Source organism: Rattus norvegicus, chromosome 13, assembly GCF_021556685.1.
Source record: "Rattus norvegicus strain SHRSP/BbbUtx chromosome 13, alternate assembly SHRSP_T2T, whole genome shotgun sequence".
NCBI lineage: Eukaryota > Metazoa > Chordata > Mammalia > Rodentia > Muridae > Rattus > Rattus norvegicus.
This window is the reverse complement of record NC_141546.1, coordinates 90740799-90757110: the sequence shown is the minus strand read 5'-3', so window position 1 is coordinate 90757110 and position 16312 is coordinate 90740799. Positions and strand designations below refer to the sequence as shown.

The 16312-nt window shown below is 44.1% G+C and overlaps 1 protein-coding gene across 6 annotated transcripts in view; it reads left to right on the top strand.

Annotated features, from left to right (window-relative positions):
• Nucleotides 1-16312, top strand: part of Pld5 (phospholipase D family, member 5) — a 355705-nt gene that overhangs the window by 69800 nt on the left and 269593 nt on the right. Inside the window, exon 1 of one of the 6 annotated variants that reach the window (XM_087580310.1) lies at nucleotides 1069-2983. The exons of 4 other annotated variants lie outside the window; for them this stretch is intronic. In XM_087580310.1, the coding sequence (XP_087436436.1) occupies nucleotides 2981-2983 (3 nt within the window). In that variant the 5' untranslated portion in view covers nucleotides 1069-2980. Of the gene's footprint in view, nucleotides 1-1068; nucleotides 2984-16312 lie in introns of those variants that run through there. One more of the 6 variants, XM_087580312.1, reaches the window with a different exon arrangement.

Here is a 16312-nt window from a genome sequence, read left to right as displayed (position 1 = left end):
CACTGAGAATTAATGCAGTTCTGTCTTCAGTCTGTCATTTGGTCCCTGGGGAGGGGGAAGGGAGATGGCAAAGACTGTGCAGATTGAGTATTAATGTCTTTGTGAACAATTGTTCAAAACCACCTCTGGTGGAGAGCAGCAGGTTGTTGCCAAGCAAGCCATGCTTTGCCTGTTCTCATCTCATGGAGACTCTTGGACCCAGAGCTCTGAAATCTCTCCACCCAACTCGCTAAGTTCCCTTGGCAGGTCTCTGCCACACCAGCCCCACACATCCAAATTCACACGGCTAGCTGGGGTGCCCTTTTCACAAACCCACTCTCTGCTGCCAAACCTTTCTCTCTGGAACTTAGCAGAGTCACCATATGAAGGAAAACACCACACAAACTTAGTTTAGAATCAACAGGTAACACAATCGCTGGGCGCAGAAACTAGCATCCTAATTTGTAAGCCGTTCTAAGTTAAATCCTCCAATGGCGAACCTGGTGGATCCATCCTCTAAACTGAGGGCCTCTTGTTTGTTTCACGTTGTCCTCCAAGCTCCCGTACCCAAATCCTAGTCACCTTTTCCTGCCTCTTCTCTTCCCCTCTCTGACCCGGAAGTCCCACCTACTCCTCACTCAGTGATTGGTCCCCTGAAATCTTTATTCATTGGGTAAGGTCCTGCCACACCAGGTAGCAAAGCCAGGTTGCAAAATTGAGCGCGGTATTTCAAGGGGGCTGTGAAGAGTTCTTTGCAACTAAATATAAGGAACGGGTAGGGGTGTGATAGGAGAAGTTTCGAGGAATGCCTTTGTGTAGAATCCTAAACAGCACGGAGAATAATTGTGACGCGTGTTAATTACCGGGAAGGATTAACTTTGAGAATTTTAAACAGAGTCCAGGGTGCAGGATAGCATACGTGATAAGCACGTAGGAGGCCGCTCCAGCACAACAAACCTAACGTGTGATTAAATGTATGATCGGTAGACCTGCGCTTCTCACATTGGTGGGAGAGGTTGTCATGATTGAAGCTATCAGCGGCATCTTCCTGAAGATGGAAAGAATATTGCTGCCCTTGACTAACCAAGGGAAGAAAAGACAGTGTTTCCCTAATGGTATGTTCCGTTGTTTGAAAGAACAAAGGTTAGTGGGAAAGGGCAAATAAGGAAGAGTCGAGGCCGTGTGCCCATGTGTCCTCAAAGAGGGGATTAAGCTATATCCCAAAGTAGGCACTGTGGGTCATCCCAGCTTGGGAATAAGTACCTGACTTTCTAGAACTTCAGAGCGACACTTTGCAGGTGTTATGAGCACCCAGGATGTGTCTAGAATACAATCACCAAGCTTCATCTTGTCCAGACAGTATCTTCTCTGGGTACCATATTTGCTCTCCCGGCCAGCTTCTCTGTTCTGAATGAATGGCTGCCCCACAAGGAGCAGAGATCTGAGGGATTGTCCCGGAGTATTGAGTTAGCTATGTCTAAATGCTATCCAGGCTGATAAATGCCACAGTCTTCTACCAGCTCAGCTTCCTTGCATGAATTTCAGTCCTTAGCTTCATCAGTTCTGAGACAAGAGCTTAAGTGTGCTGGAACTTTCGCCTGCTCTTTCGAGCTCTAACTAGAACCCTGTCTACTACCTTTGTGCACCCGTGTGGTGTATGTGTGGTTGTAGGTGAACTCACTCATGCAGGTGCATGTAGAAGTCAGACTTTGCTTCCTCAACCACTTCTTTACTCTGTGTGTTTGACACACGGCTAGACTGTGTGACCAGCTGGCTCCTGAGTTCCCCCTGACTCTACTTCTCACTTCTGGTATATATATATACAGGTTACCGTGTCTGGATTTTTTTTTATGTGGGTGTTGGATTTGAACTCAGGTCCTTCTTCTTGCATAGGAAGCACCTTATGCACTGACAAATATTACTTCTTTGGAAAGTGAGAAAGCAGTTAGCGAAGGAATTCAGTGTAGGCTGAGTATTCCTCGAGTAAATAGTTATAATGACCTGGATTCTGTGCCGGGACCGATGAACGTGGTTAGCCGCCCTGCTAGAACTTACAAGAGGGGGAGGCAGGCGAGTGATTCGAGCATCAGCCCTGCGTTTTTACTTACACATACCGCTACTCGTGAGCTGAACTTTGGGTGGGGAGCTGTCATCGCGTAGTGATTGAACCCTTAGTAGTAGTAGTAGTATAGTGTAGAAGCGATAAAACACAGTCGACACATAGGAAAAAGAAAGAGCCCATTAGCTTGTTATGATACGGTAGGCTAGAGGAATGCCTTTTAGGAAAGAAAGCCTCACGTTTCAAGAAGTTCAAATTTATTCTGGAAGATAGGCGGTCCCCATGGAGAACTTTTCTTCCCACCTGTCCAGATCCGGCAGCCTCACAGAATGAATTAGTCTGGTTTTTGCATAAACTCCAGAGGCTGTAGCCACAGGAATGCTCTGCAGCCGGTTCCTCTGCTCTCTATCTAGGTAGGCTACTCCTTTTCTCCAGTTAGGCAGCAGTCGTGGGTTTTTTTTTGTTTTTTGTTTTTTGTTTTTGTTTTTGTTTTTTTGTTTTTTTTGCTCAGGTTGGTGGCGTGTGGCCATCTACACACTGAGTGCCTGCATCTTCCATCTCCTGGGTCAGTGCAAGCCTGTGCCCGTAATTTCACTCCAGGAAGCTGCACGGCTGTTCTCAACTGAAGAGGAAAAGCCACAGAAATGTGACTGAGCTCGGCAGCCCTCCGTGTTTGCTAAAATGCTAAATGAGGGGCCCGTGGTTCTCGGAGCATATTCAGTGAGAACTGCTGGGTGCACGAGCTGCAGCCCTCTCCCTTCACGCTCGGGCTGGCTGATTGCCAGGGCATCCAGGCCAGCAGTTGAGGGGCTGAAATATAATCGGTGGTGATACATTTGCACCACCACATGAGACCCGCTCTGCCTCGGAAGGCTCCAGTGGCCGTGGGAAAAGCAGCAACCGGGGCAGCTAGACTCTGCAAAGCAGGAGGATCTCATCGAAATGGTAAGGCCCCTTGGGAGTTTTCTACAGACCTCATTTGTAACCTGGGGAAGGATGACTAGCGGGTGCTGGTGACCTATGGGTAGCCTGAGAGTGAACAGTCACTTGAGTTCTGAGACACAGTCAGGTGTCACTAGAGGGTAAAGGATACCCTTCACACCAGAGCCTGACTTTCTTTTTCTTAAATGACACCTTTCATGCCAGGGGTAATAGGTAACTGTGCCTTGTAATTAATAATAATTAATAAGAAGCACTTGCAGGCCTTGTCAGGAAAGGGCATTTCCATGGTGACCTGGAATTCCAGCTCTGCCCTAATGCTGTGTCTGAGTACACTTTTCCCTCTGAAAATAGCTTTAATTTCCATGCGACTCTTCAAAGAACTGATGGGTCGGTCGTCTTCTCGATGTTTTCATGGAGGCACAGACTCTTTGTACTAAGCCAGCTTTCTTTTCTGCCTCCTGAGTTGTCAGAGTTGTGTGATCCTCACACTCTCCTGCAGACCTGCCACGGTCCTGGAGAAAACTTCTAAGTGGTTTTCTCTCTCAAAACTGTCGGCAGGTGACAGCAACAGGAACCCAAGGGGTCAAGAAAAGCTTTGTGTGAAGTTAGTTCAATTCACTCCAGCCACTGCCAGAGCAAAGAACACCTTACAATAAACACGGGGGTCTTAGGATTCTCAGGGGATGTGGCAAGAGGCTATCCCGTGGTCTCCGCTGCCTTTGTGGCTTTTTCAGCTGCTTCCCTAGTCGTTGTCATCCCTGACACAGCGGGGCAAAGTAGAAGAAGAATTTATATGAAGTGAAGACTTTAAGTGTTTCCTTTAAAGAATGAAAGAGTGAAGGATGTTGGTAAGCAAAGGATTATATAACATTTAAAAAGAAAACAAAAACTATAATTACACAGGAGAGACGCCTGAAATATACTTATTTGACTGCACAGCTGATGTGTGGGAGATCATTATTCTGTTTATAATCCAGATGAATGAAGAGACTACTGATGGAGTGTGGGGATTTTAGATGCCTGTCTGTCTTTCCAATTATTCTAAAAAAGAGGAAACTGAAAAGCGGACTTCCAGGGAGACCTCCTTTCCCTTGCTTTCTCCCTGCTCGGCCCTAGGTCACTCCTAAGCATGCAGATCCTTAGAGACATAAAGCTGCAAGGGCAAAGTTAAGGTCCCCACTCTCTTGTGATCATCCCTGCATTCATTCTTGTGAATATTTTAGCAGCTTCTTTAACCTGTTGAGAACAAAAGCCTCATCCCTTTCTCCCCAGCCGTCAGGAAGGGAAAAAAACGAACCCAAAACAAAATCACAAAATCAGCATTCTCAGCCTGAACATGAAATGAGACGCTGGGTGTTTTGATGCCTTGTGCTTGAATTGTTGAAGCATAGTGATTTTCCTTACTTCTTCTGAGAATATTCCTTTGGGGATTACCAAGGACCAGACTGAACCGTTGTGAGCGCTCGGCTGTGCCCTCTGGGCACAGGCATAAACACAAGGCCAGTCTTGTAAAGTTCAGACATGAGGTGAGGAAGAAGTCAGGGGCTGAGCTTGTTGAATTGCAATAATAAACTTGCAGCAGGAAGGAATGCAGGTCCTTAAGCACAGTGACTTAACCTAGGAGTTGGAAGGAAGGCATAGTATGGATGGGAACTTCAAGATGCTTGCAACTAGCCGTCCTCTGGGTATGTTGATTAATTGCTATTCAGAAGTCTGGAAAGAATTCCCTAGTTAGACCCAGTCTGAATGGGCTTTTCTTAATGACAGACTCCAAAGTGAAAGTGCTTGCTGGGAAGATATGCTAAGCAGTGGTTCTACTTCTAGACTAAAAACTACGAGTTGGAGGTGAGGCAGCCTTTGATTGGAAGGGGAAGTTAGTTCGTCATGAAGGGTTCTTTTTTTCACAAGGGAAGGAAACCAATCAGGCTTCTCACCATACTCCTGTTTCCCAAAGAGAAGACACTGCTAAGAATGTTCTCCTTGACCTCATTAGAACGGGGAGCCTGTTGTTACAGCAAATAACCAGTCCCCCCAGGACTCTGTCCTCCAATTCCTCTTCTTTTTACTTTGTTTTGCTTGGAAACATAAAGGGCACGGGAATAATGGCAGCCAGCCCGCACAGTTGCACTCAGTTTAAGGTTATTTCAGAGCAAAGGAAGTGTGCAGGTTCTTCCAGACCGTCGTTTACACACTCGTACTCGGTAGCTTTTACCTTTGTCTTGAAGTATATATTTTAGAATTATTTATACTTGCTTCGATGGAAGGCACACTGAAGTGCTTTTGTATGGACACACAGTTAGCTGCTATTCCTTGACTTTACAGTGTGTGTGTGTGTGTGTGTGTGTGTGTGTGTGTGTGTGTGTGCATGTGTGAGGAGGCCAGAGATTGTTGTTGTTGTTGTTCTTTTGAGACAGGGTTTCTTACTGACCCTAGAGCTCACTGATTAGTTAGACTGGCTGGCCACTGAGTGCCAAGTATCCACCCGCTTCCCCCGCCTGGGCACTGGGAGGTTCAAATGCACATACAGGGCATTTACATTGGGGCTCCGTGCTTGCAAAAGGAACCCTGTACCAGAAGCCCTGCTTATCAACACAGTCTTGCAAGCTTATAGGAGGAGAGCCAGGCCTAGACAGGCTCATGGCAGTAAGTCACGGAACCCTCTGAGACACAGTCTCAAAACTGAACTCACCGATGGCATTTCTCCTCTAGGTTCCCAATGTCACCTGTTTGAGTTTCTTGTCATTTGCTTGGTTTGGGTCATATAATGAAATAGCTTTTTTTAAAAAAAGGCTAACTTTGTAAAGTAAGGATATTTATTTAGCCCTCAACCTGCGGGTTAAAGACAGTGTTGGGATCAGCTCATGTCTGCGACAGACTTCCTGGTGAACAACCTGGTGGCAGACATGAGTGTGAGAGTGAAGTTGCCAGGCAGGAAGGTTGAGAGCTGTTATTGTCAGCCTCGGCTTTTATTGAGATCTAAGCCAAGGGTCCTACAAGAACTACCTTGATCCCTTAAGGCTCTCTCAGACCCAAAGACTTCCCTCTAGGCCTCACTTTCTTATGTGCTACCCCAAGAATCCAACACACAAAGCCTTTGGGGAAAACTGCATCCGATCCTCCAAAGTATCTTCCAGTCAGGATTGCTGGGAGACATGAGAAGGAAACCACGGCGGGCAGTGATGTAAAGGAGACATTTGCCCACACTGGCCACCGATCAGAGCCGAGTGTGAAAAGAGGCAAAGAGGCAGGTGAAGCAATCAGCATAAGAAGCATGAAGGAACCGCCCTGTGTAATTCATCCATCACCGGCCAGGCCCCTGCCTCAGTCTCTTCAGATTATCACAACAACATATTTTTACTGGGTCCTTTACGAGTAACACAGATTCATTTCCTAGGCTTCCAGGAGGCACGAGCGGCATCTCCTGTACTTTTAGTGTCTGGCGACACTTCATAGGTAATGCGTGCTGGCTATGTCACCACAGGGTGGAAGAGGCTAGCTTATTCTCTGGGCTTCTATGTAATGGCCCCTATCTCATTTGGATAGCAGATCCCATAGGGCCTCTTTGCCTCCCAAATACCCACCTTATGTTATTAGCATACTGCAGGTCAGGATTCAGGAAGATGATTGGTGGGAAAAGAAGCACTCAGATAAAGTGCAGTGTCTTTTACAAGGAAGGTTCTGTGTGTGGGTCATTAATAAAGTTAAAGGTATAAGTAAAGGAAGGAAAATATGAGCATACACTTCTATGTATCATATAGCTGTATCATATCATCTCTCTATATATAATATATGTATATATATACATATATATAATGGTATATAATATTTTGTTTATTGGGCCCCAGATAACAGGCAATAGAAGACATATCATATAGTTAAATATGTGTTGAAATAGTTTGTGAAATATGTGTCTCTGCCGTCTGTCATTACTCCTGCGTGAGTGCTCACACACAATGTGAAGTCAGTCCTATGAAGTCCTTCAAAGTCTAATGAAGTGACTTGAAGTGATTTGGTGTTCACTTCAACAGTTTAGTTTGTTCTGGGAGGACACCGTAGGTTCAAAGTATGAAATACCCTTGTGATTATGTTTCCAGTAACAGAATGCGGACTCACAGGATAAGAGGAACAGAGGAATACAGAACACTGTTCACTCGTCCACAGGTTATAGGTTTGGGGACTGGCATGTAGAGGACAAATTGAATATGGCTAGCAATTAGTGGTGACTGCAGTGCTGTTTCCTTAGTAACCTGAAGCCATATGGGTGATGAATGGAAAGAGGAGAAGGACAAATGAGTGTCTACTGAAGATCTTGTCCCAAGCCCCAGACCAAGGCACATACAAGAAAGATCCATGTGACCTCAATTACATGGACAAGCTGCTGCCTACTGGGGAAGGGGAATTGAATGTGTTGTTTGGCTCTAAGATTCTTCTTAAAGGTAGTGTCAAGAGCATTAAAAATGTATAACATACATGACAATTCTATAATGAGAGCAAATGTCTCTCTTATTTATTTTCTGTGGTATTTAGGAAGGGCCTGCTTATGAAGCTGAAGAAAAACAAAAAAACAAATTGGGGCTTGACTCATATCTTCATCAGACAAAAGTGCCTCATAGCACTGATGGTCACTTCGCTATGGATACTGCACCGGTCCATTAGGTCACAAGACAGAAGAATTCTATATGTGAGGTATTGCAAAAAATGTCATTGATCTAGCTAAAGGCTATAACTCTTTTGTTTGGTGTTGGCTGTAAAATCACTCTGATAGACCCAAATCTTTGAAAAACATGAAGTAGCTGACAGCTAGATTTTAAATAGGCTTGAGATGAGTGAAACCTGTAAGGAGATGCCGGTAACATTTGTCCTTATCCCTGATTGCAGCTGAAATGTCTTTCTCTAACTATGAGCACAGCAGTTGCATGCAGGCTTCCGGGGTCCTTTAGCGTAACCGTACACTGCCATCCTCTCTCCTGTCCTTACAGTTCGCTGGCTTCAATTCTCTTCACTGGTCGGCTCCCCAGGCTCCTTTTAGTGTTCCTTGTAGGCCACCTTAAGCACCTAAGTAGATGAATAACCGTCCCAATTTACACCCGATGCTACCTGTAAGACTTCCCCAATTTTAATTTGTTGGTTATGAATATGCTTTACAAAACTGCTTGTAACTTAACTATAATATCAGTGAAAAAAAACAATACTCATTTATCCAACACTTGTAAGAATTGCCTATTTAAATTGCGTGCAAATGCATTAATGAATAATGAATTAATTTTTTTAAAGGAACAGAAAATTAAATACTATACCAAAATTGATTTTGCTGCGTTCAGGACTGTATACGTCTCTCCCTGCCCATCTTCTTAATTTGTTTGGCATGTTGATTTACTTAAGCAGGGTTGTGTTAGTAAAGTGATCTGTTAAGCTCACGTCAGAACTGGAAAACGTGCATAAATCATAAGTGTACAACTCACATGTTTGCAAAATAAGCTCAGAGAAGATGCCATTGCTGGCTCCTGGAAGCCCTGGTACAGCTGCTCACGGTCCCCCTTTATTACCCTCAAGTTCAGGTCTACTTATTTTTGAACTTTATACGCACTCCTTTGTTTTTACTTTTAAAATTAAGTGAATGGTCCTTTTGCTTAAAATTCTGTTGGGCTGTGCTGCCTGTACTTGGACAGAGATGAGGAGTGAGCTTCCCACAATGCTGACAATGGAAGAGCTGGGAGGATAGCTTAAAACGTCTTATTGTCTCTTTTAAATGGTTCTGCACAAGAGCATCTTTATGTATCTTCTACAAAGAAAAACCCATACAAACATTTTTCACCAAGACTATGTTGTTTAGAGTAAGCCCTTGGGGTACTCTAGAATGGACTGAGATAGAACACCCTGTATATTTGCTGGAGGCCATGGCCAGGTCACCTTTGTGCCCCACGGTGGGTTCTGGGCCCATTGGAGAGTCTCTAAGCAGTCAGCAGAAAGGTGCTTCCCCTTTGCCTTAAATGAAGCTCAGGGCTGAGCTTGTAAAAGTACCAGAGACTTTTAAATAGAAGAGATAAATTATATATCACGAGGGCTAAAGTATGTCACAAGTTAATTTCTGCATATCTTTATGAGAACTCAGAAATAATTCAATAGCCTTTTGAGGACTGACATATTGAGATGTAATGGATGCAGAGATTCAGTAATACAAAATTGCCAAGTTCCAGCATCAGCCTCCTTGAACCTCTGAGGACTTTTCTCCCAAAGCTTACGACTGCTCTTACGTTTCATTTTTGTTATTGGTTTGTATGATTTTGTTTCTTTAGTTAGGGTCTTGGTATGGAACATAGACTGCCCTGGAACTTAAGACCCAGCCTCAGCTTTCTTACTTTTGGGATTATAGGAGTGAATTACCAAGTCTTGCTTACTTTAAAATGTGCTGATGTAATATATACTCAAATGTCAGGAAATCTAATTTTTTTTACTTACTTTATGGGAAGATGGGAAAAGCTTACAACAACAAATGTAAAGGTAGCTTAATATGTAATAACAAAGCACTGAAGTTTAGCAAGCCTGCATATACACATACACATATGTCATATGCACACATACATAATATTTTATGAACTTCTGGAACTCAAGTCAAGTCAGGTGGCTCACAACCTGCCTATGGCTCCATCTCTAAGAGGTCCAACCTACACACACACACACACACACACACACACACACACACACACACACATACACACACACACACGTACACACAAATAAATCTTTAATAAATAAATAAAGATTTTCTTTTTCAGATTTTCAATGATGCCCGTGGTAATAACAGAATATTGATAGTGTGCTGAAAAGAGTGGGGTCGCTCAGGACCAGCAGATGGGCTTTGTTCTTACATATCTACACATACACATATGCAATGCACATACATGTACAAGTGTTAATAATGGCCATTGGTAAGGTTTCCATTTTTGCTAAGCTGTATCCCGACGTTTTGCCTCATGTTGTAACCACTTTTACGTCGTGTTCTCACACTGCTATTTGCTGTTTTCCAGTTGTCTATCTTCTTAAGATTGTGAGTTTCCATGGGTAGGAACCATGCTCCTCTTGTAATCTTCATGACCACAGCATGCCGAAAGTTTATTCGGTTATTTCATGTTGAAATTTGAATGGGATGCATATTAATTAGCCCAATTTGCATATATTTTATGGCTGTCATTGCATTCTAATAAACATAGCTCTCCATCATCATTTTAATGCACATAAATGCTTTTTCCAAATTTTCCTCAAAATCTTTCTTTTTATATAACATTGCTGCATGAGCATCTTTGAACATTCAAATATCAGCAGCTGCCAAGCAGACCTTCAGATAACAACTCATTCCACACCAAGGGGCAAATGACCCGATTTAAAAGGGTTAACCCAGGTGTGGTGGCCCCTGCCTGTGACATCAGTACATAAGATGTAGAGGCAAGAGGAGGAGGGAGTTTAAGGCCTCTGTGGGCCACCAGAGACTGTCACAAACAAATAAGCAAAACCTTCAAGTGGACTGGCAGAGAGCGTCACAGGAGCAGGCAGGGAGAGGAAGAGACGAACGTTTTTGAGGATAGAGTAGTATGTTTGGATTCTAGATTGTGTTTAATCTGAACATAGAGAAGGGGCTTGGCAGTCAAGAAAGGTTAACATGGGTGAGCCCAGCAGGGTTTAGTCTCAGATGTTTTCTAGCTTAAGTCTCTGGCTCTGAAGCTGGACCACCTTGAAGCACAGACTCTCTTACCCAGCCTTGTCTTCCTTTGGTTCTGTTGGTTCGGATGTATAGACTTTTGCAGATGAGTAATGGTCTGCCCTTGATCAGGTGTAGAGTACAATCAGCCTTGTGGACTTGATGGTCAGCCTCTAAGCATTGCAAATTGAGCATGATGGTTTAGAAACAGAGCTCAGGTGCGGAGTAGCCTGTCCACCCTGGGTGTGCAAAGCTATCATTCCAACTTACCCACTGAGGATAGAATTGTTGACTCAGTGAAGTCATGACCCACTAGTAACCTGATCTCAAGCTTTTAGTTTTTTGGAAAACCAGCACTTGCTCCCTAGAATGACTCAAAATTATATAAATGCCTTAAAAATGATGAATTGTGATTTTTTTAAAGTTTTCAACAACGCACTTCAGGCAACTGGGACTTGTCTAGTGAACTGCAGATTGACCTATGTTCTGGGATTTGCTTGCCAGTATCAAGGTCAGAAGACCTATGAAGACCTCTTCGAAACATTTTGTATTTCTACTCATTATCCCCAAAGATATCTAAGGGATCGAAGTATGGGAGAGAAAACAACAAAATCGCACAGTGCTAGCCCCAGCACTTGGGAATGTATAATGACGTCAAGGCTCCCCGACTGAACGTGGTCTGTGTAGAACCCAGGGCTACCCCTCCGAGGATTCCGGCATCCATCCCGCTCTTCGTCTCAATACTTAGGCAACGTAAAGATTTTGCTTTGCTTTTTTTTTTCCTTTCAAAAATTTATTTAATATTTAGCCCAAGTATGACTTGCATGAGCTTATTTTAGAGAGCTGGAATTTAGAGAAAGGCTCTGGATATTTTGGAGTTTGTTGCACGTGGGAGGACACAGAGAACACATACATTCACAGCTACAGTAACAGTTATCGCAGCTAACTGGGTGGTCCTCAAGTCTGGATCATAAGAGTTCTCCCAAAGACCACGTGTTAAAAACTTAACCTTCAGCTTAGCATTGTTGGAAGGTAGTGGAGTTTTAAGTGGTGGGACTAAGTAATTGGATGTCTGGTAATTGGAATGGATAGTGGACCTTGGCCCTTTCTTCTCTTCTCTCTTCACAATAAAATAAGAGCTTTACTCTAATTTATCCTGTCACAAGGAAGTGATCCCTCACCACAGACCCAAATCAATAGGGCCAATGACTCATGGACCTTTACAACTGAGCTCGTCTGGGTAGAAAATCAACCTTTTCTTCTTACGAGTTGCTTATCTCGAGTGTTTGTAAAAGTAACAGAAAACTGAACAATGGGTAGACAGAAACCGCTGTTCCAGTGGAATTGGCAACATCTACTCAACCGTAGCAAGAGGAGCCTATCTTCTTCCCTGCTTCCCTTGTAACTGCTTCTGTAGTGGGTATATGTGGCCTGTGACTGCTCACCAGCTAGCAGGCATTTGTCTCCCCATCCCTCAGACATACAAGTATACCCCATTTCCCTTGCTTTCCTAGCGATTGTGGATAAAGACCAAGTCAGTTGTATATGGATGCAACTGTCATAAGCCTCCCTACACAAGCCTTGTTGTGAATGTGGCAAAGCTATCAGTCTTCAGAGGACCCTTCTAAGCAAAACCCTCTTCTTCCACACCTGCCCCTGACTTGATATCTGCATGAGCAAAATGTAACTTTTGTCTGTAGCTGAGCCCTTTCTCATCTTTCTCTGTTTGTTTGTTTGTTTTTACAGCAGGAGTGAACCTTGCTCTGTCTCCTAGGTTTAGATGTTATGGCATGCAAGAGATCGTGCAGGGAAAGTGAGGGCTGTGCCTGAGACTTGGGTCTCTATGGGGGAGGGAAACAGAAAACATGGAAAGAATAAGCAGAAACTTTACCTCTGGGGATAAGTGCTACAGTGGAGAAGGTTGTTAAATCCCTCTGAAGACGCCCGACTTTGTGGGAAATGGAGATCTTTACGCTTAAGTAGGAGTTGTTTGTTACAGTCTGAAATGAGGAAAATAAGTATCGAGCTATCACAGAAACATACATCAGCACCCCATGCCTACCTCCTCAACCTTTCCTCCAGGTCTCCATGAAAATTCTAGAAAAAAAAATTCAGGTTGTGTTTTTCCAGCAAATTAGTGAAGGTGGCTGTTCAGGATGTGTGGTCTGGGGTAGTGTCCTTGAGGGCTCTTGCAGCTCTCAAAGGCAAGAGCAAAGGTGATTGCCCTCAGTGGTCCCAAGTGGCTTAGTATGGATTTTTGTTCCTTTTGATGCCTTTAATGATCAAAGGGAAAATAGCACCAGATAAGGGACATGAGGGAATTTCCTTAAAGTTTGAATGAGCCTTTGTGAAACTGTAATTTGAGAGAGGCACCTCCTTTGTCCTTACCATCCTTCAAACCTTCAAACCGGGGGTAAAATTAGGGCTTTGATTTCATGCTGAAAGTACAAACTTACCTGTGCCACAGGTTAAGATCTTATTCATGGGAGTTTGTGTTGTTGTTGTGTTGCATTTTAGCTAAGATATGGAAGAATGCTCAAAATGACCTAAGTTAGCTTTTAAATTATTACTATGAGCAACTAGAGTGTTCTGCCTGTGGCAAGTCTTCCAGCAGGGGCTTCACTATCTCCCTCTCTCTCCTATCTCTGCTTTGTCAGTTCGATTCTGTTATCACTGACCTCTGTCTGGACGGAGTATTCCAGGTTCTTGGCACCTTGCTTAAAGAAATGAGGAATGACACACAAATAGCAGAGTAACAAAGGAGTTTATTCAGAAGCAAAGTGAAAGCAGAGAGGGGGGGCATCGCCACCAGGGAACAGCAGCCTCCAGATTGGATGTGCTCCAGAGCCCCTGGTTACTGCTGGAGATTTCTCTCTTTGAGACTGAAGGTTGGGGCAGGGTTCTGGTTTTTTTTTTTTCTTCTTCTTCTTTTTTCCGGAGCTGGGGATGGAACCCAGGGCCTTGCGCTTGCTGGGCAAGCGCTCTACTACTGAGCTAAATCCCCAACCCCAGGGTTCTGTTTTAATCCAGGCAGGATTGGTACACTGTCCCTGATTCCAAGATATGTCCCAGGATGTGTTTAATCACAAGAAGGGAGTAACTAGAGGCTGCCAGGAAGTGGTTAGGAATTGTGGGGGTGGAGTGCCCTCCACTTTGTTTGGAAAGGGTCTGAGTATAACTCAAAACAGGTAGGAGTCCCCACTCAGTGAGCTGTCTCTGCAAACTCTCTGCCTCAGTTCGCCTGGTTTTCCCTGAAGACTCCTGCTAGCAGCACATTCATTAATAAGTCAGTACACAAGACTGTCTCTCACTAGACCTTCTGACATAGCGGCTAGATCTAGGTAACTGGAGTGTCTGCACCCCACCGTCAGACACCCCAGCACTGTAATACACACCCTAACCTATCTCTTCTCTGTGTAGACACTGATTTATTTGGTCAGCTGTGTCTGGGAGCATAGCTTATCCTGGTCAAACTTCTGCTTACCATGGGTCACGTGAGGACCTGATAAAAGACAATGTTATGGTGAAGGTGACGAATAACACGTATGCCATCTTCCACTGAGAGACCAGCATTTACACATATCTTCTTCTCACCTACACAGCCCTGTTCTTCAGGCCTAGTCTTACAAATGCCCAAACAACCAATTGGCCATTTAAGACATCACCCCTTCCCCAACTACCTGTGGGCTGAACATACTCCAGAGCTTCCAGAGGAGATTTGGGGACCTTTGAGAAGTTCCTTGTTCATTTTAGACATAGCATCCAAACATCTCTAGTCAAAGCACTCCAAAATGCTTGCAATTTCTTATCCCCACTAAAGTATAAAGATCTGGGGGGAAGAGAAAGTATGACTTTCAAGTGAAGGAATGAGAACAGTCCTCCATGATATCACCGTTTGTAAGTTACAGAACATAGTAAGTGCTTTTCTGTTGCTATGATGAAACACCTTGACGGGGGTAACTTATAGAAGTAAGGGTTTATTTGAACCTATGGTTCCAGAGGGCCAGAGTCCTTCACTGCAGAGAGGCATGGTAGCAGGCAGGCATGGTGGCTGGAGAGGAGAGATGAGTGCTCACATCCTCAACAGTAAGAATGAAGAAGATATGGGGTGGGGATTTAGCTCAGTGGTAGAGCGCTTGCCTAGCAAGCACAAGGCCCTGGGTTCAGTCCCCAGCTCTGAAAAAAAGAAAAAAAATAATGAAGAAGATAAAGCAACTGTAAGTAGAAAAGATTGTTTATTCACCATTTGACCTCCCAAGGGACAAACTTCTCCAGCAAGGATGTCCACCTAAACCTCCCCGTTCATCAACCAAGGACCCAGTTTTCAAATATCTGAGCCTATATGGGACAGTCTCATTCAAAACCTCATACTGAGTCAAGCAGCACAAAGGTGGGAGTGTGAGAGTAGGGAGACCAGATTTGGATCTCAGTTCTGCCCGTCACCAAATGTGTGGCCTTATGCAAAGTTCTTCTCTGAGTCTCAATTTCTTCAAAGGATGAAATGAGAATAAGTAAACACATATGAAGTGCAGAGGGTATTTATAAAGCTGCCATGTAGTATTCACGGAAGCTCAGTTAACTCTCAGAGGACAGAGGTAGGAGGGGAAATGAAGAGGAAGGATGAGTCACGGGGTCAGTTTGCCTAGTTGCTTCCTCTGTGAGCAGGACTGCTGTGATCTTAAAATGTCAACTACTCCAGAAACCGCTTGCTGGAAAGAACACAGTGTTGTCTCCAGTGTCCTTTGCCACCTGTGAGGACATGAGTAAGACTCCTCCACAAGCAAGAACTCCCTAAGTCACCACTGCTCTCAGGCCCAAGACTTGGCCATCAGGATAGAGAACTCTGATTTCTTGTATGCTATAATAAAAACACAAATACTTGATCTTTGTCCCTCTTACCTAGGTAACCACCCAAGGCCTTTGGGATTCCTGAGTGGTAGAAATGTGTTATCTAAAAAGTCCTTTGCCGTGCACCCCAGGCATAGTAATCCCAACAGACGACACCAGGCCACCCATAACAATTTAAGACATGACTGAGAAGAAATAGCATTAATTTATAGTCAGAATGTGCCACTCTCCGCCTTTATATACTCCTTCCAGTAACTCTGGGAAGATGCAAGGGACTAGAAATTGAGTTGACTTGCCAGTGACAATCCCATTAGTCATGTATGTGAGTGACCACAGTCAACTTCCTCTGATCTCTGAGACAGCAAGGCTGGAGCACATATTGATGTGCTGGAAGGCTCTGGCCTGAAGAAGGCATTGGAGCAAGCACCTCTCTCACATTTTGCCATAGAGGTCTCCTCCATTTGTCTATTCCTCTGCTCTATCCTTTATAATCAAACTATCTTTGTAAGGGCAGCCCTTTCCTGTGCTCCATGAGTTATCTTATACAACTACTGAACCTAGGAGAGGGAAGTTGAAGACATCACCATTGAATCGTCCCCTGGACAGCAATGCAGGCAGATAAGATCCTCATTCTAGGAAGGTGTGAGGAAATGGGGCATGATATCAACGTGCCCTCTTATCATGTAGGATACATATTGACTTTGGATAGTCTCAGAATTGCAGGACTCTATCCTTAACTTTTTTTTTCCTGGTGTGTGTGTGTGTGTGTGTGTGTGTGTGTGTGTGTG